This window comes from Phaseolus vulgaris, chromosome 7, assembly GCF_000499845.2.
Source record: "Phaseolus vulgaris cultivar G19833 chromosome 7, P. vulgaris v2.0, whole genome shotgun sequence".
Lineage (NCBI taxonomy): Eukaryota > Viridiplantae > Streptophyta > Magnoliopsida > Fabales > Fabaceae > Phaseolus > Phaseolus vulgaris.
The window spans coordinates 4,479,270-4,497,135 of record NC_023753.2 but is presented as its reverse complement, the minus strand read 5'-3'; the positions used below and the strand labels follow the sequence as shown (position 1 = coordinate 4,497,135).

At 34.4% G+C, this 17,866-nt stretch overlaps 4 protein-coding genes across 4 annotated transcripts; all 4 read left to right on the top strand.

Moving 5' to 3' along the window:
• Window positions 1–5,172: 5,172 nt before the first annotated feature.
• Window positions 5,173–7,353, top strand: LOC137828745 (2-hydroxyisoflavanone dehydratase-like). Its single transcript, XM_068635434.1, has one exon. It carries the CDS (start codon window positions 6,197–6,199, stop codon window positions 7,259–7,261), a length of 1,065 nt encoding a protein of 354 aa, XP_068491535.1. The 5' UTR covers window positions 5,173–6,196; the 3' UTR covers window positions 7,262–7,353.
• Window positions 7,354–9,104: 1,751 nt separating this feature from the next.
• On the top strand, window positions 9,105–10,228 carry LOC137828746 (2-hydroxyisoflavanone dehydratase-like). The gene has a single exon (XM_068635435.1). It carries the CDS (start codon window positions 9,105–9,107, stop codon window positions 10,092–10,094), a length of 990 nt encoding a protein of 329 aa, XP_068491536.1. The 3' UTR covers window positions 10,095–10,228.
• Window positions 10,229–10,370: 142 nt separating this feature from the next.
• LOC137828747 (2-hydroxyisoflavanone dehydratase-like) lies at window positions 10,371–11,497 on the top strand. Its single transcript, XM_068635436.1, has one exon. The coding sequence runs from the start codon at window positions 10,371–10,373 to the stop codon at window positions 11,340–11,342; it is 972 nt and encodes a 323-aa protein (XP_068491537.1). The 3' UTR covers window positions 11,343–11,497.
• A 2,719-nt stretch (window positions 11,498–14,216) lies between these two features.
• LOC137828744 (RAN GTPase-activating protein 2) lies at window positions 14,217–17,361 on the top strand. Its single transcript, XM_068635433.1, has 2 exons — window positions 14,217–14,520; window positions 15,380–17,361. The coding sequence occupies exon 2, from the start codon at window positions 15,391–15,393 to the stop codon at window positions 16,981–16,983; it is 1,593 nt and encodes a 530-aa protein (XP_068491534.1). The 5' UTR covers window positions 14,217–14,520; window positions 15,380–15,390; the 3' UTR covers window positions 16,984–17,361.
• Window positions 17,362–17,866: the final 505 nt, after the last annotated feature.

Here is a 17,866-nt window from a genome sequence, read left to right as displayed (position 1 = left end):
AGAAAGAGAGGCAAAACACAACCCACCGTTGCACCCTCCAACGTCCAAGCTTTTAGATATACAAAAATTTCAATTTTGAGCTAGTCCGAGCGTCCCAACTCACGTCTTCCCCTTCATTCGTCGATCCCACTAAGCAATGTAAATATCAGGGACACACTACGAAGAATGCTACAAAGTTCAGGATCTAATTGAAGAGCACATACGGTCTGGGGCATTGAGATGCTTTGTTCAAAATGGTCGTTCTGATCGTGGCTAAGGACGTGGAGGAGGATGTGGATGATGTATAGGTCATGGTTTCAAAGATGGCTATCAAGGTCAGGGTTGAGTAGCCCCCTCCTAAACCTGAACAAGAGCAAAGGGAACAACCACAACAAATCTCCAATAGGTTCGTGGTACTATAAATATCATAGCAATGAGGTTCAATGTGTCTAATATGAAGATAATTGCAAAATATTTGAAAAGCTTTTAGAAAAGTTCATCTATTTCGGTGTGGTTGGCTCAGTGCCATGGTGATTATTTGGCACGTGACAATGGAAATAACATTTTGGGTTCTTTAAAGAAAAACTCATACAAAGATAGAATCATTGTTTGGTGAAGGCTTTATGAAAACTCGGTTAGACTTACTACAGGACTTGCCAAGATAAACTCGACCAGGGAGTTTGAACAAACGCTATCGATGACACAAAAACCTCGACCATCTCCCTCGAGGTAAACTCGAGTGGTAGGAGCAATCTTACTAGCACCCAAGAGTACTTGGGATCAATGCTTGAAGGAAAATTATCTTTACTTTTCCTCTTGGCCAAACTCGGTCCAAGAGGCCTGCATATTATTGTGAGATGAGGCTTTTAATTTTCCCAAAGAAGCCTTGTTCCTCCCCGGCGTGGTGAAACCTACTACAGTGGCAGTTGCAACGGGCACAAAGGAAACTACCACGACAATTGCTTTAGGAGGAGTAACCTCCTTCAAGGAATCCCCTCCAATCGAAAATGAGTATGTACAAATCGTCAAAAAGTTGCCTCTAATGGGAGCAACCTCTCTGCTTACTAGAGGATTATTCTCGTTGGAGGAACCAAAATGTGAAGAAAATAAAGAAGCCATTAAAAATATATACCTAGAATGAACGAAAGCAAATGGAGGTAAATGAGAAAGACGAACGAAATGCTTGAGCAAGTACCAACAAAGTCAAGAAGAAGTAAGAAATGAGAAGGCTCTGACTTATATACAAAGGTGGAGACGACAAGAGCACGCCTAAGGCCCCGTTTGGATCTAGGGGTGGTACTGTTGTCGACGACGGAAGTCACAACACCACCCTGTTTGGATCCATGCATTGTTGCGGGTGAGGGTGCAAGGAAAGAGAAAGGTGAGTGAATTGTGCTTCTTCTGAAAGATGAAGAGAAAGTTGCACTGTGCAGTGCGAGTGCCAAGTCATCCACACGAAGTTTCAATGTTGCCCTTACTTTTGTGCTGGAATCAAGAAGAACAGTGGCCCTCTATGCATGCCACATGAAAGCATGAGATTCCTGACTTGGCTCAGGAATCGTTTGACCATGTGAAAGTTTGAAAGGTCATCAATGAAGTGGGTGAGAGGTAGGTGTGGAACCTGGTTTCTTTATAAAACGATGTAGTTGCTTCCTCCATTCACAGATAAGCAAAGAGAGCGAAGCATAAGCAAAGAGAGCGAAGCATAGAGTGTGTAGTTGGAGAGATTCGTAAGTCATAGTGTGTGGTAGGGGCTTCAGTAACGAATAGGTTGTTCATCTGAAAGTGTTGTGTTCATCTCTGGGTTCATCTCTGCCTTCATCTGGGTTCATATCTGGGTTCATCTGAGGTGAGTTTATGTGTTTGATTGTTGGTTAATCGATTATGGCTTAAATAGCACAGGCAAAATAATCGATTATGGTGTAGATAATCGATTAAGTTAAGCGAGTAACCGATTATCTGTAAAATTTTCGACCCATAATCGATTATCTGAAGTGTGTAAAAGGGGTCTTAATCGATTATTTGTTGTGATAATCGATTATGCTTGTTTTTTGCCTACTAACATAATCGATTATGCGTTGATAATCGATTATCCTGTGTGTATAAGTGATGCGATAATCGATTATGTTGTAAAATTTGTGAAATAGAAATGTTTCTTAATTTGTTTTATGTTGTTTTCAGGTGTGTTGTTCTTCCTATAAGCCATCCCCATTGCTGTTCTTGAGTGCTTATTTATTATTAATCTAATATTTGACTGTCTTTGTTAGTTATTGGACATGTAATATTTGATTGTCTTTGTTAGTTATTGGACATGTAATATTTTGCTTTGTGAACTTCTACTTTCATTAGCAATGTAATATTTTGCTTTTTGAACTTGCATTATTGCTTTATGATATTATGTTAACTTCTGTTTAGTTATTTATTGTAGTAATTGCATTATAGATGGCATCATCATCCCACAAACGTAACAGAACCCGTAAGGGTAAATCTCCAGCAGAAGATGTTGATGTTCCTCCTCCACCAACGAGGATTCCAGAAGTTCTTGATTATTCAAGATACTTCAGTACCAGGCGTCAAATGGTGGTTTTTGAAAAGAACTTTCACGCAAGAGCAGTATTACCACCAAAAGTGATGCATACTCCATTTTTTGCTGATCCAGGATTTGAATTCCAAAATTTTCTGAATTGGCAAGGTTTACAACCTTTCCTTGGAATTAATCTTCCGTATTATGAGGATTTGGTAAGAGTATTTTATACAAATGCAAAATTCACACCTGCTGGTCACCTTGCCATTGAGATTTGCAGAAAAATGATACACATTAAAGAAATAGATTGGATGACCATTGCTCATCTACAGTATATGACGGTCTTAAGTTAACCCCTGGGACGATATCTGAGGAACTGAATTTTGATCAAGGTCTAGCATTATCGTCCATGATTCGTGAAGATGTTGAAGGTGAAAATCTGAAAAATGTCGGTAGTCTGAAAATGAATGACCGACTGTTGCATTACACATGGGTGCATATCTTGTGCCCTCGAGGAAGCAACTATGCACAACTACTGAATGAAGATATTTTCATGATGTGGTTAATCAAGAATAATGTATGCATTAATTGGCCTCATTACATCATGCAACATCATCAAATGCCGGGATAACAAGATGTCTCTCCCATATGCAAATTTGATAACGAGAATCTTGCAGGTGTATGGCTTTGACTTGTCGAATGAACAAACAATAATGCTAGGCTGGAATAATTACTTTGTGGCAAAAAAAGTATGACAAAATTAAATATATTCCAGGTCAATGACATATGACAACTTGGTAGACTCCACCATGCAAACGAAGAAGATGATGAAGAGGATGAATTGCCAGCACAAGATGTTGAAGGTGGTCAACCTGAGGAGGCAAACCCCACTCAAAGGGAATTGTTAAATCAAATTTTGTCCGGCATACAAAACATGAATACCCGAATGGACAGAATGGAGGTTACTCTGGCTGACATTCGACGTCATCAAGGCCATTGAGTGTGTTATTATTATGTTATTGTCATTGTTATTTTTATTTCTAATTTTCATGTTGAACATTAATGAATTGTGTTTGTTATGTTTGACGTTGACATTGTTATTGTTAAGGTTTTATGCTACTTTTCATGCTACTTATTTACATAATCATATTGTTTTTAATGCAACTTTTTTACCATCTTATTACTTCGACAGCATTAGTTAAGTGTCATTAATGTCTGCGTATCACAACACGTCGTCATCTAGTTGTACTGGTTGTAGTGTGCAAAAATGTGGTACTTTTACCCATGCTACTGGGAGCACAAGTGCCTTCGTTGATCCTATTTGTGATTGTGGACAATTTGCTGCTTTGAGAATAGCGACAACACAAAAAAATGCTGGAAAATTCTTTTGGGGTTGTCCCAACTACAAGGTAAAATTTATTCAATTAGGTTTGAAACAAACTTAAAAATGTTATTTTAAACTTATTCATTGTTCAATTTTATTATTTTCTTCAAAACAGATTAAAAGTGGCATGGTTCTAGGCTGTAATTTTTTCAAATGGTGCATTGTAGACGTTGCCGATGAAAAAGATGAAATTATTATCATACAACGGAATAAGATATGTCTTCTAGAAAACCGTTTGAAGGTCTCCACAAGAAGGATTCAAATGTTATTACTGGGAATGTCTTTTCTTTTTCTAATTAACATTATTATGTTCTTCATGTAATGACTTTATATTATATATTTTGACACTTACTTAATATTCATGTTATATTCTAAATTTTTATTTTCTTTTTAAAATAAATTCATTTTGCTATTCATAATAATAAAAATTGGTATTAAAATTAATTTTATATATATTTGTATATATATAACATAACATCATTTATAACATCATTTATAATAATAAAATTATGTAAATAAATTAACTTAAATAAAAAATAATTCTTAATTAATAAAATGTTAAATAATATAATTATACTTTAATTTTAAATTATAATTAACTAAAATATGAAATAGGATTAATTATTATTTATTCTTTTTTTATATTCAAGGGTAAAATTGTAATCTCACAAATTTTACTATTCAAAATAATTTATAATATTCTTACAACTATCACATCACTCACAATTTTCAATAAAATTTCCTCACACATCCACTCTAACATACTCAATCCAAAGAATCTCAACTTTCTTCACACTTCCACTCTCACTCACCCTCAACTTTCCACTCCCTCCCACCCTCTAATCCAAACACACCCTAAAGACACGAAACACAATTTTGAAGTGTCGCATCGTCTAAGGGACGTAACACCTTAAGACTATAAAAACTAAATAGATAGTAACTGTTTTAATTATAATTTAATTATACTAAGCTCACAAAGTCTGACCTAAAGCAATCTTGAAAATACAATCCATTTTCTCAAAGCTCAACCAAAAAATTGTCCAGAGCTTAAAAATTCAAAATAAAAACCAATTACTCATACTACTTAATACCAAAAAATAATAATATAATATTTACTTGAAATAGTTTGAACCAAATCATCTACATATCTAAATAACTTGAAAATTTACATATGATATAACAAAAATTACTACATAGAATATTAATTTAATGTTATTCACTCACTTAAATATGATTATATATTTTTAAATTTTTACTAACTTAAAAGGATGAAAAAATCTTTGACAGGTAAATTACCACTTTGTCTTCATCATTAAAGTTTCCACGCCTCTTTCATAAATATGTCACCTCACCTCATAGTCGTACATCCACCTCTCGAAGAATTCCAACTCAGGATTCCAACTCAAATACAGAAAAACAACTTCGAAGACTGTTTCACAAATTATACTCTCCAAGCATGCAAGGAATTTCCATCTTGATATAAAATCACCATCTACATTTAATTTAACAAAAGGATGAATGGGCCATCCATCTGTTGCCGCTGATAGGTGTATTTCATCTTTGGTTATAATGAATAACTCTTGAAATTAGTAATTTTCTATTTTTAAACCTTTTGAATGAATGATAAATTTACTGTTTAAGGCAGTGCATTTATTAAGTTCAAATAAATAAATATTAACTTAAAATATAAGTAGTTGAAACATTTATTTTCCTTTCCAAAGTCATGGATAAAAATGATATTTTAATGGTATGTATTTATAATGTTCAAATAAAAAAATAATACTATTTTAACAAATTAATAGTTTTTTATTCAAATGATGATAAAATAAAAACAAGGCATTGATAGTATTTATTTCTACCTGTTTTATATACGTATAAAAGAATGTTTGCTGGAATATTTAGAAAGAGAAAAGAAATAAAGAGGTGGAAAGAGGCTAGACCTTTGACTGTATGTTTTTTGAACAAGTTTAATGAGTAAAGATATTCTACTGCTAATTAAAATTGTGCGTAAAATTTATTAAATAAAAAATTAGGCTGATAAATTTGATTACATTTAAAAAAATTGAAATTAATAATAATAGAGTTATAATCCACCGAGCAGCCTATAGCAGGAGTCAATGGTCTTATTTAATGGTGGAAGTCCTTTTTCGTTTTGAATACGACTTATTGTTGAAGGATGGTTATTATGATTTCTCACAAAAAAAATATTAATATTTATAATAAAAATAATTTAAAAAATAAAAAAATGAATAAAATATTTAGTGGGTGTAGGTGGACCAATGGGTCAAATAATCATTTTCCATAAGTAAATGCCAAGGGTTCCAATCCAACCATTCACACTAACCTTTCTTCAATTTCAGTTAAAAATGGCTTCCAATGCCAGTGCCAAACAAGTCGTTACAGAGATACCCGGGTGGATCCGCGTCTTCAGTGACGGCACCGTGGAGCGTCCGCGCGATTTTCCGATCGTGCCACCCACGCTCCGGGACTCTAACACAGGAGTTTGCTCCAAAGACATTGCAATCTCCAACAACCCTCCAGAACCAATTTCGGCACGCATTTACCTCCCAAACATCACCGATTCCCAGACTCAGAAGCTTCCCATCTACGTCTATTTTCACGGGGGTGCCTTCTTCTTCGAATCCACCTTCTCCAAACTTTACGACGACCATTTGCGGAAGTTGGCTTCCGACGCAAAAGTTCTGGTAGTTTCCGTGGAATACAGACTTGCCCCGGCGCACCCTCTCCCTGCAGGTTACGATGATTGTTGGGAGGCTCTCAAATGGGTTGCATCACATTCAGACTCCGCCAAATACCCCACTCACAACACTGAGCCATGGCTCATTCACCACGCTGACTTCAACAGACTATTCATAGGAGGAGACAGTGCTGGTGCCAATATCGTCCACAACATTCTTGCCTTTCGTTTTGGGCCTCAGCCCTTGCCCGGAGACGTTAAAATACTGGGCGCTGTTTTGGCCCATCCCTACTTTTATTCCTCAGAGCCCGTTGGGTCTGAGCCCGTTACCGTACTTGACCAGAACTTGTACAATCAGGTTTGGAACTTGGCCTACCCATCTGTACCCGGTGGGCTCGATCATCCCTTCATTAACCCTCTGGCTCCTCAGGCTCCCGACCTGGCTCAGCTTGCTTGTTCTAGAATCTTCGTCTGTGTTGCTGAAAAGGACGGGTTGTGCGAGAGAGGGGTTTGGTACTATGAGGCTGTGAAGAAGAGTGGGTGGCAAGGCCAAATCCAACTCTTTCACCAGAAAGATGAAGACCATATTTACCATCTCCTCAAACCTTCCCTCAATCAAGACACTCGTAACGCTAACAAATTGATCAACCTCATGGCTTCTTTTCTGGTCAATTAGATGGTGAATAACTCACCACTCACTCTTATTTTCTCCATTTTCTGTCTAATAAAAGTATTTTAAGACGTTGAATAAGCAATTGTTTAACCTAATTCTTCCTTCTCTCTCATACTTTATCTGTTTATATTATCTTTCCATTTTAATACTCATGTGCGGGTGCAATTGGGTTTCCAAAATTGACGAGTTTCTTATCTTTCACTCCAATTCAAAATAGAGTCAATATTCCACCAACCCAATAAAAGACTGGTGGATCTGCTGGAGCCTTTTCAGGGGATACGCTTTATTCACATAAAAGATTAATTCCAAATTCAATCCTTAAGGTAATAGGTTTCTGAATTTTCTTACTTGTATAATTTCAATTCTCCCATTTTATTAAGGTTTTAAAAAGAAAAGAAAAATATGCGTTTGGATCCATGAAAAGTATATTATCTTGTCTTGGAGTTTTTGTGTAGATATTTTCCTCTCTCATAGATTGTTGTTGTATAGATTTTACACAGTGGACAATATGTTGAGATTTAGTTACGTTGAACCTTTGAAAACGTAGATCAATCCCATTCTTTGTCATTTTTTATTTGGGTAAATATGAAAAATAATGACAATTCAAGGAAATATCATGAAATCGAAGCAAAGCAAAAGTGAGCTGAGAAATTGGAGAAGATACATGGAGAATTGAATTTTTGATTTTGATATATAATTTAGTGAATGAGTCAAAGTGTTCAAGATGTAACATTTGTAATGTTATTTTTTATTGTATTAGTTGTATTTCGAGTCGTAGGTCACACAAAATAAATGCTTTTTAAAAAAAATTGATGTTATGTAATGAGACTTGTTTCATAAATTCATTTGACAAGTAAAATATAAGATATGTAGAATTTAAATATTTACTTCAAAATATGTTGAAGTATAATTTTCAAGGTAACACCATTGGTATAATATTGACAATTATAAAGGATAATGTTTCACAAAATACATATAAAAGACCATGCATTCAAAATTAGAATTTGCCTTAAGTGATTTTGGACACATTATCTTTTAAAATATCACAAGTGGAATTATTTTAAATATCCTTGCTTATTACAATATAATAAAAAACATAAAAGACAATCATTCATTGCTCAAAATACAAACATGTAAGAGTTGGAAACCATCACTCCAAGGTCAAATCTCACCCACATCTTGAAAATTGAATAATAAAGTATAATCGGAAATCTTACATTATTTAGTTCGAAAACCAAAAAAGGGGTTTAAACAAAACACCATGTTCCCACCACGTCCTTTCAATTAAAGGATCAAATAAAAAACCCTAGAACTAATAGAACAAACAAATAACAAAAATAAAAACTCTCGCAACAATTTCAATAGCCCTAAAAGAATTTCGATAACCCTAAAAGTTAGAAGCTCCCAAAACAAGAATGATAATGGAATAGGAATATGATTTTCTTGATGTACACAGAATATGAAGAAGGAAGAAGATTCAAATACACGACGTAGTGTCACCTTCGATTTCTGCAAGACAAATATAAGTAAATACGACAATTTTATTTGAAGATTGAATGTGCTGGTAGAGGCCCCAAGCTTATCTACAAGCCAAAGGGGTTATCGAAGATTAATAAAAAATAGGTTTAAAATGGAAAATACTAAAAGTGTTTTACCGAATCTACTTTAACTTCTTTTGTTAAAACAATAATTTAATAAAATAATATTGATTTGGAAGCATATCCCTAATAATTGTCTGGCAATTATTCACCTCTGTTCCAATTCCAATAATTCATAAGAACCCAATCACTGTTCTTCTCTCTCAACAAAAAACTCAAACTCCTCTGTTTCTAATTACTCTGTCCACATGGCTTCCACAAACCCAAAAGAGATCGTTGCAGAGTTACCTACCTATATCAGAGTCTTCAGTGACGGCACCGTGGAAAGGCCAAGAGAATCACCCTTTGTGCCACCTTCAATCAATGACCCTCTAACAGGAGTCTCATCCAAAGACATTGTCATCTCACAAACCCCCTCTGTTTCAGCTCGAATTTACCTTCCGAAACTAATCCCAACCAATGACCAAGACCATCCTCAGAATTTTCCCATCTTGGTCTACTTTCATGGTGGTGGATTCTTCTTCGAATCCGCTTTCTCGCAACTCTACCACCGCTACTTCAACACCTTCGTCTCCCAGACAAACGTCATAGTGGTTTCCGTGGAGTACAGGCGCGCCCCGGAGCATCCTCTCCCTGCATGTTACCACGACTGCTGGGACGCTCTCAAATGGGTTGCATCCCATTCCACTCAAAACAACGCCACCAATGAAGATCCATGGCTGATTTCCCACGGCAATTTACAAAGAGTTTTCATTGGGGGTGACAGTGCGGGTGGGAACATAGTCCACAACGTTGCCATGCGTGCCGGGACTGAACCCTTACCTTGTGATGTTAAAATAGTAGGAGCTATTTTCTCCCATCCCTACTTCTGCAGTTCGAACCCAATTGGATCGGAAGTTGTTAAAGGAGGGCACGAACAGAGTTTAGCCTATTTAGTTTGGGGCTTTGTTTACCCCTCTGCGCCAGGTGGCATTGATAACCCCATGGTCAACCCCTTGGCTCCTGCGGCACCAAGCTTGGATGGACTGGGGTGTTCCAAGATTTTGGTGTGTGTTGCTAGCGATGATAAGCTTAGGGATAGAGGAGTTTGGTACTGCGAGGGTGTGAGGAAGAGTGGGTGGCATGGGGAATTGGAACTGTTTGAGGAGAAAGGTGAGGATCATGTTTATCATATCTTCCATCCAGAATCTGAGAATGCAATGAAGTTGACCCAACGCCTGCGTTTGTTTCTGCAATGAAGTGTCTTCTCTTATTTGTTCTGTTTTAGTGTGCGGATTGCTATGGTAAAATAATGCTTTGTTTGTATGTATGGCTTATGCTATGAACATATATGAAACAAGTTATCAAAATAAAATATGTTTATCTGAATCAACCCACAGTCACATCCCTCCAAGTAAGTATCAAACAAAAGTAAGTATTTGATCTTGACTCCCATTCATTCATTGTTAAATTCCCAAACACAGTGTGTAGTATTATTGCACCATTTCTGTGTTTTTATTTCTATCATCTTCCTTATGGCTTCTGCAACCCCCAAAGAGATAGTGAGAGAGCTTCCACCTCTCATCCGCGTCTACAGCGATGGAACTGTGGAACGCCTCCTAGGCTCTCCGCAGGTGCCACCCTCCCTCCAAGACCCCCAAACATTGGTTTCATCGAAAGACATAGTAATCTCCGAAAACCCCTCCATCTCGGCGCGCCTCTACCTCCCGAAACTCAACTCCCACACCGCCGAAAAGATCCCAATCCTGGTGTACTTCCACGGCGGCGCGTTCTGCCTTGAATCCGCATTCTCCTTCCTCCACCACCGCTACATCAACATCGTAGCTTCTGAAGCCAAAGTTGTGGTCGTTTCCGTGGAGTACAGGCTCGCCCCAGAGAACCCTCTTCCCGCAGCGTATGAAGATAGCTGGGAAGCTCTCAAATGGGTAACCAGTCATTCCAACAACACCAATGTTGAACCGTGGTTGATAAACCACGGTGATTTTAGCAGGTTTTACATAGGTGGTGACACTGCAGGTGCCAATATTGCACACAATGCAGCTCTTCGTGTGGGTATTGAGAGTGGGGGTTTACTTGGGGGTGTGAAAATAACGGGTGTGGTTCTTGCTTTTCCGTTGTTTTGGAGCTCTGAGCCGGTTTTGTCCGAACCAGTTGAGGGGTTTGAGGAGAGTTCGGCCATGCAGGTGTGGAGGTTTGTGTACCCTGATGCGCCACATGGCATTGACAACCCTTTGATCAATCCTTTGGGTGGTGGGGCTCCTAGCTTGGCCTCCCTAGGGTGCTCGAAGATGTTGATTTTTGTGGCGGGGAAGGATGATCTTAGGGAGCGAGGGGTTTGGTACTGTGATGCTGTTATGGAAAGTGGGTGGGAGGGTGATGTAGAACTGGTTGAAGTGGAGGGAGAGGAACATTGCTTTCAGATTTACCATCCTCAAACTCCTAATTCTAAGACCTTCATCACTCGCGTGGCTTCTTTCCTTGTTTGAATACAATTGGTGTTCTTTCCTTGTTTGAATACAATTTGTGGAATAAATTGGAGAAAGGGTGTTTTGTTGCAGAGAGAGAGATGATACTTTCTTTGTGAGTGAGAAAGGGAGTTGTTAAAAACAAATTATAATCTCTCGTTTGTGTTTTGTGTTAATTTTACTCTTCCTCTTTTCTTAACCAATCACACACTAATTTCTCTTGTTAAATGGAAGTAAGAAAAAGTATAAATTGTGAAAATAGTTTTTTCCTTTGATAAATTAAGAATTCTCTTAGGTTAAAATTTGTTACTAGTTAAGAAAAAAATTGTTATTATATTGAATTAACAATATTATTAAATACTATTATAATATTAAAATAAAATAGAGTTATTATTATATATAAAATTGTTAAGTGAATATTTATTGATAACTATATATTAATAAAATATTAAATTAAGTTGTTTATTAAAAAATAAATGAAATTACTAATAAAAGTGGTTGAAGACGATAATATACATAGAATGTATATTTATTTTCAGGTTGAATAAGTTAAATGCTAAGAAATACAACTCTTAATTCAAACCATACATCTATACTAAACCAAGATTAATTTGAATTTAAATAAAATATAAACAAATGTTTTTTTGTTTGGTACTTGTTCACTCCACTTAACTTGTAGGATAATAAATTGCTCTACACGTTCAAAAATTAAAATAAAAGCAAAAACTTTCCAAATTTTAAAAGAAATAAAGCACAAAATTTGTAAAGACCAAAAGAAAATTTTTGTAGTTTGTTAATATTTTATTTTGCTGTATATTTTTGTTTACTGATTATGTCATACTTTAGCTAAACATTAGTTAATAACCTATTAAACAATAAAAGTACAGATAGTACTAATAAATAAATAATTTTTAAAAATTATTTGGTCAGTGATTTACGTAGCATTCAGAAAGTAAATGATCAGGACAAATAATCCATTTTTAAATTATCATCATTTTAGTTAGTCCTAACGGAAATAAATAAATAGTGACTTCAAAAGCCTCAACTTCAAATGTATATTTCAAAAACCATATTTTACCGTATTCGTTCAAAGAGAATTTATTAGAAAAATTGACATTAATAAATAATGAGTTAAATTATATAAAAAAAGTTAGTTAATATAAAAAATGATGGTATCAACTTTTAATGAATGAATGATTATATATATATATATATATATATATATATATATATATATATTAACTTTTTCATCTCTAATCACTTTCCAACATTTCAACACCCCTTTACTCTATTAAATAAATATTCACTTAACAGTTTTATTTTAACATTATAATAGTATTTATTATATAAAGGGAAGTGTTTATATCTGATCTTAGTGATATTTTTTAATTAGACCATTTTAATTTTCCTAAATAAAAGTAATTTTATTATTTGATAAGAATAACTACATAATCTTTGTATAATCCCGTATAATGATTTAAAAGTGAATATCATCTTCTCATACTATTAAAATTATTTATTTCTCTCTACAATTTTTTCAAAACTATTTTATAAAATTATCTATCATTCAAGTTTTTTAAAATGTTTTTTTGCGTAACAGAGATGAAGACATACATGTGGTAGAACACAAGTATTTTTGTTAACATTATAACATATAAAATCCATTCCACTTTTTGTTGTACACTTTAAAAAAAAATATATTTTTTATTATTAATTGTCTTGTAAAAAGAAAAATCATGATAGACAACAAAGTGGAAATTAATATAAAAAAGTCTAATTTTAAGTTTTGAATACTTCTTATAGTATAACTTTTTTGCTTAAATCCATTTTATTTTATTTTATAATTAAGTAAATACGTAATTTATATATATATATATATATTAATGTTAAATTAAAATTGTTTAATTTGAAAAGCCAGAAGACTAGTTGTACTATTATATATATATATATATATCATCTAATTATTAATATGTTCAATTTTATTATTAAATATTGTTATGTTAAATTTTAATAGATAATTTCTTATATATAATATATTTAAAGGTGAAGAATTTTTTTTTATAAAAGCTACTTAATGGTTACCATTTTTTAAATTATTATATTAAATTTTAATTACTATTATAAATCTTTTTTTCTTTTCTTTTAAAAATCAATATATGTCAATACACAACAAGAAAAATTGTTATAATGTATTAAACTAAACTTAATAAGCTAATATTGTCTATTGTTCTTTTTAATTATTAATAAATTTCTTAAAAAATGTTAAAATGAAGTCATAATAAAAAATATTGGTAATGATAGATGGAAAAACCTAGAAGTTAAGTTAATACGTTCAATTGATATTAAAAATATAAGATGACATATCATACGAATGTTTAGGTAAAAAATATTAGAAGTATATTTGAATCATGAAGATAATATATATATATATATATATATATATATATATATATATATATATATATATATATATGATAAACGAAGTTCACTCATAACCAATTAATTAAATTATAAGGAGTAACATAACTAAATTCATTTTGATAGATTAAAAAGAGTAAATCACTGTTTAAATGTGTGAAACATTGTTAAATTAATTATTTAATAAATGAAAAAAATCTGATTTATTTTTTAAATATGTAAAAGCTATAAATTGATTTAAATATTATAACTTAATAACAAAAAGAACTCCAATTTAATATAAAATTGATTATTAAAATTACAATGTAATTAAAAAGTGATTTAATAAAACTTAGCAGAAAGTAGTTATTGAACTTCTTTTATAAATTCAAAAATTAAATAAAATTTTAAAAACTGAATTTACAAATTTTCACACCTTACCTAATAGTGATGTTGCTGATAAAAAAAAATATATATGAATGGAAACAAGATTCTGTTGTTAAAATTAGGTGGTTGTTAGAGGAGTATCCACAAATTCAAATTTTGTTGTCAGGTTTCTTTAGGGTTGGGGATTATAATGACAACCAATGGCATGCCACTTTCAAAAACAACACTTTTGTTTTTGGTGCCAACAAAAGTACTCTCTTTGATCCTTTTCTTTAGCATCATTAACTTTTCCCTCCTCCTCCTTTCTCCTCTCTCCTCTCTCACTCTACGCTTCTACCATTCAAATTAAAGGATTGTGCGAAACTGCAGAGTGAACTGCAGTAGAGGACTAATCCTCAGATCAACGGAAAAAGAGGTACCCTTTTCTCATGTATAAGGTTTTTGTTTCCGACTTTGTGCGGTTTGTTAAACTTGTCTCTCTATTTTTGTTTATCCTGTTCCCAGTTCCCTGCGCTTTCTCCAATGGCTTTCAAAGTTGCGTTTAAAATCTGTAGCTTTGCATAGTGCCAGATCTGTTGCATTTCTAGCTTAAAGCTGAGATTTTTATTAGGGTGGATTTGATTTGTGGGTGAAATGAACCAAACCATACTGTTTGTCGGTTATTTATTGCTGTCGACGGTTTTATGGGTGTTCTCTTCTCTTCCGAGAAAACATCCCCGTACACGCATTCATTACATGTTTTGCTATGTTTCCTTTATAAACTCTCTAACCCTTTTCATGTTTCATCATGCTTTGAATGTTTGATTAGTTTCATCAAGAGTTTATTATTGAAATGGAAAGAAAGTGTCCTACTTTGGTTTTGCAGTCAATGTTGCGTTTTTATGATATTTGTCACGGCAATTATTTTAGGGAGGGAATTTCTTATGTTTCTGTTCCTATTTACTGACCTGTTCAGCGAAATATTTTTCTTATTCATTCAAAACTTTAATTTGTGTTAAGTTGTCCTCAACAATTAGAGCGTGGGACCTTCAATAAAGACGACAATATTAAAACTAGTGACTTAACTGGTATATCTCTTCAATTGTATTTTCGGTTTGACATCTACAGTGTTTTATTCTGTCTGAAGGGCCGATACCATATTGGGGATATGCATCTGTGAATAACATTGTTTAAAAAATGTTTTCTCTTACAAGTTTTGATGAACTAATTTCTGTTCTTGTTACGTATCCTCAAATGTTCCATATATATACTTACACCACTACTTGTTCTTGTAGGTATCATTGCCATGGAGCTGAATTCGCAGCAGAGATCATTTTCAATCAAATTATGGCCTCCTAGTCAGAACACTAGACAGACCCTTGTGGAGAGGATGACCAACAATCTGACTACTAAATCTCTTTTCACACAGAAGTATGGAACTTTGGACAAGGAAGAGGCTGAGAAGAATGCAAAGAGGATTGAGGATGTGGCTTTTGCAACAGCGGACCTAAACTATGAGAAAGAGCCAGATGGTGATGGAGGTTCTGCGGTCCAGCTTTATGCCAAAGAATGTAGTAAGCTCCTCCTTGATGTTCTCAAAAGAGGACCTGGTAAAAAGGAGGATGAAGTGGTGACATCAGTTCATACCACTACGCCTCATGAATCTGTTTTTGATATATCTAAAGGCAAACGGGCATTCATTGAAGGAGACGAGGCACAGGAACTTTTAAGTCCATTGAAGGATCCAGGGAATTCTTTCACCAAGATATGCTTTAGCAACAGAAGCTTTGGGTTAGGAGCAGCACAAGTTGCTGCGCCCATTCTCACTTCCCTCAAGGACCAGTTTAGGGAAGTAGATCTATCAGATTTCATTGCTGGAAGACCAGAAGCAGAAGCTCTTGATGTCATGAAAATATTCTCTACTGCCCTTGAAGGCAGTGTCTTGAGGTCCTTGAACCTCTCGGACAATGCATTAGGTGAAAAAGGTGTCAGAGCATTTGGAGCACTTTTGAAATCGCAGAAATGCTTGGAGGAGCTTTATCTGATGAATGATGGCATCTCAAAGGAAGCTGCTCAAGCAGTTTGTGAGTTGATTCCTTTCACAGAGAAACTCAAAGTTCTTCATTTTCATAATAATATGACTGGAGATGAAGGGGCACTAGCTATAGCTGAGGTTGTGAAGCGTTCTCCTTCATTGGAGGATTTTCGTTGTTCCTCCACAAGGATAGGCACTGAGGGTGGAGTTGCCTTGTCTGATGCTTTAGGGAATTGTACCCATCTGAAGAAGCTTGATCTACGAGACAACATGTTAGGCACTGAAGGTGGGATTTCTCTTAGTAAAGCTCTTTCCAAGCACACAGAGCTAAGAGAGGTATACCTGAGCTACCTGAACTTGGAAGATGATGGTGCAATTGCTATAGTTGATGCTCTTAAGGAGTCAGCACCTCAACTTGAAGTTTTAGAGTTGAGTGGGAATGACATTACAGCTGATGCTGCTCCTGCAATTGCAGCCTGCATAGCAGCAAAGCAGTTTCTGTCTAAGTTGAACCTCTCTGAGAATGAACTCAAGGATGAAGGTGCCAACCTGATAAGTAAAGCCATAGAAGGTCATGTCCAGTTAAAGGAAGTTGATATAAGTGCCAACCAAATAACCAGGGACGGGGCTCAACAATTGGCTGTGACTGTGGTGCAAAAGGCTGATTTCAAACTTCTCAATATTGATGGGAATTTCATTTCCAATGAAGGCATTGAGGAGTTGACGGATATCTTTAAAAGTTCTCCTGACAAGCTTGGTCCATTAGACGAAAATGACCCGGATGGAGGAGACATGGATGAAGAATCTGAAGAAGGTAGTGCGGATGAACTGGAATCTAAAATGAAGAACCTTGTAGTTGATTGAACTGAAGCAGTTAAAGTACTTTCATGTTCTGCTGCTCAAGCAACTCTTGTGTAACTTACAGTTCTATCAATTGACAGCAGAAATCATCGACGGGACATAAAATGTCTGCAGTATGTATCGAAAACCTTGTTTTTAGTGTTTCTTTTCATAGTTTGATTTCATTAAGGTAGATTTTATTATTTTCAGTTGCATCCTAGCAGTCATTAGTGTAATGACATCTTGTAATCGATGCTGTGTTATTTTGTTTTACATATGATTCCGCTTATGATGAGATGATATGTTGTACTAGGAGCTGTTTACGGGAGCTAATGCACCTTTCCTTCTTGAACACAAATAATTAATCCTATTATGAATATACAGGGTTAATTTGTGGTCTAATTTTGATGGTTTCATTTTCTTAACGGTAGAACTTATTAGATGTAAAGAGAATGAACAGATGTCAACTATTATTGTCCTCTAAAGGTTTTCACTATTTGGTTATTTAAATATCTATTGGTTATTCAACCGATCATATTCACAAGGTTCATATTTTTAAAATTCATCCTCGTCTTTCATCTCTTATTTTAAAAAATGACAATTTTCGTTTATTTTTATTCACTTTCTCTGAACATGGAAGAAATATAATTTTTACACTACATTTTTTGTTCTTTTCTCACTTTTTAATTTTTCTTCTTTGCAACTGAATAAAGGGTAAATCATTATATAATTCTAACATAAAATTCTTTTTTTAACAAAATTGTCGGCTTAAGCCTATGACTTAATGCATAGTATAAAAAAAATCAATCATAAGAAATACAGTAAAATCATCAATGAAAAAATATGATGTCCAAGTGTCAAATTTGTTGAAGTTGAATATTATATTGAAACGGTTAATTTTAGACCC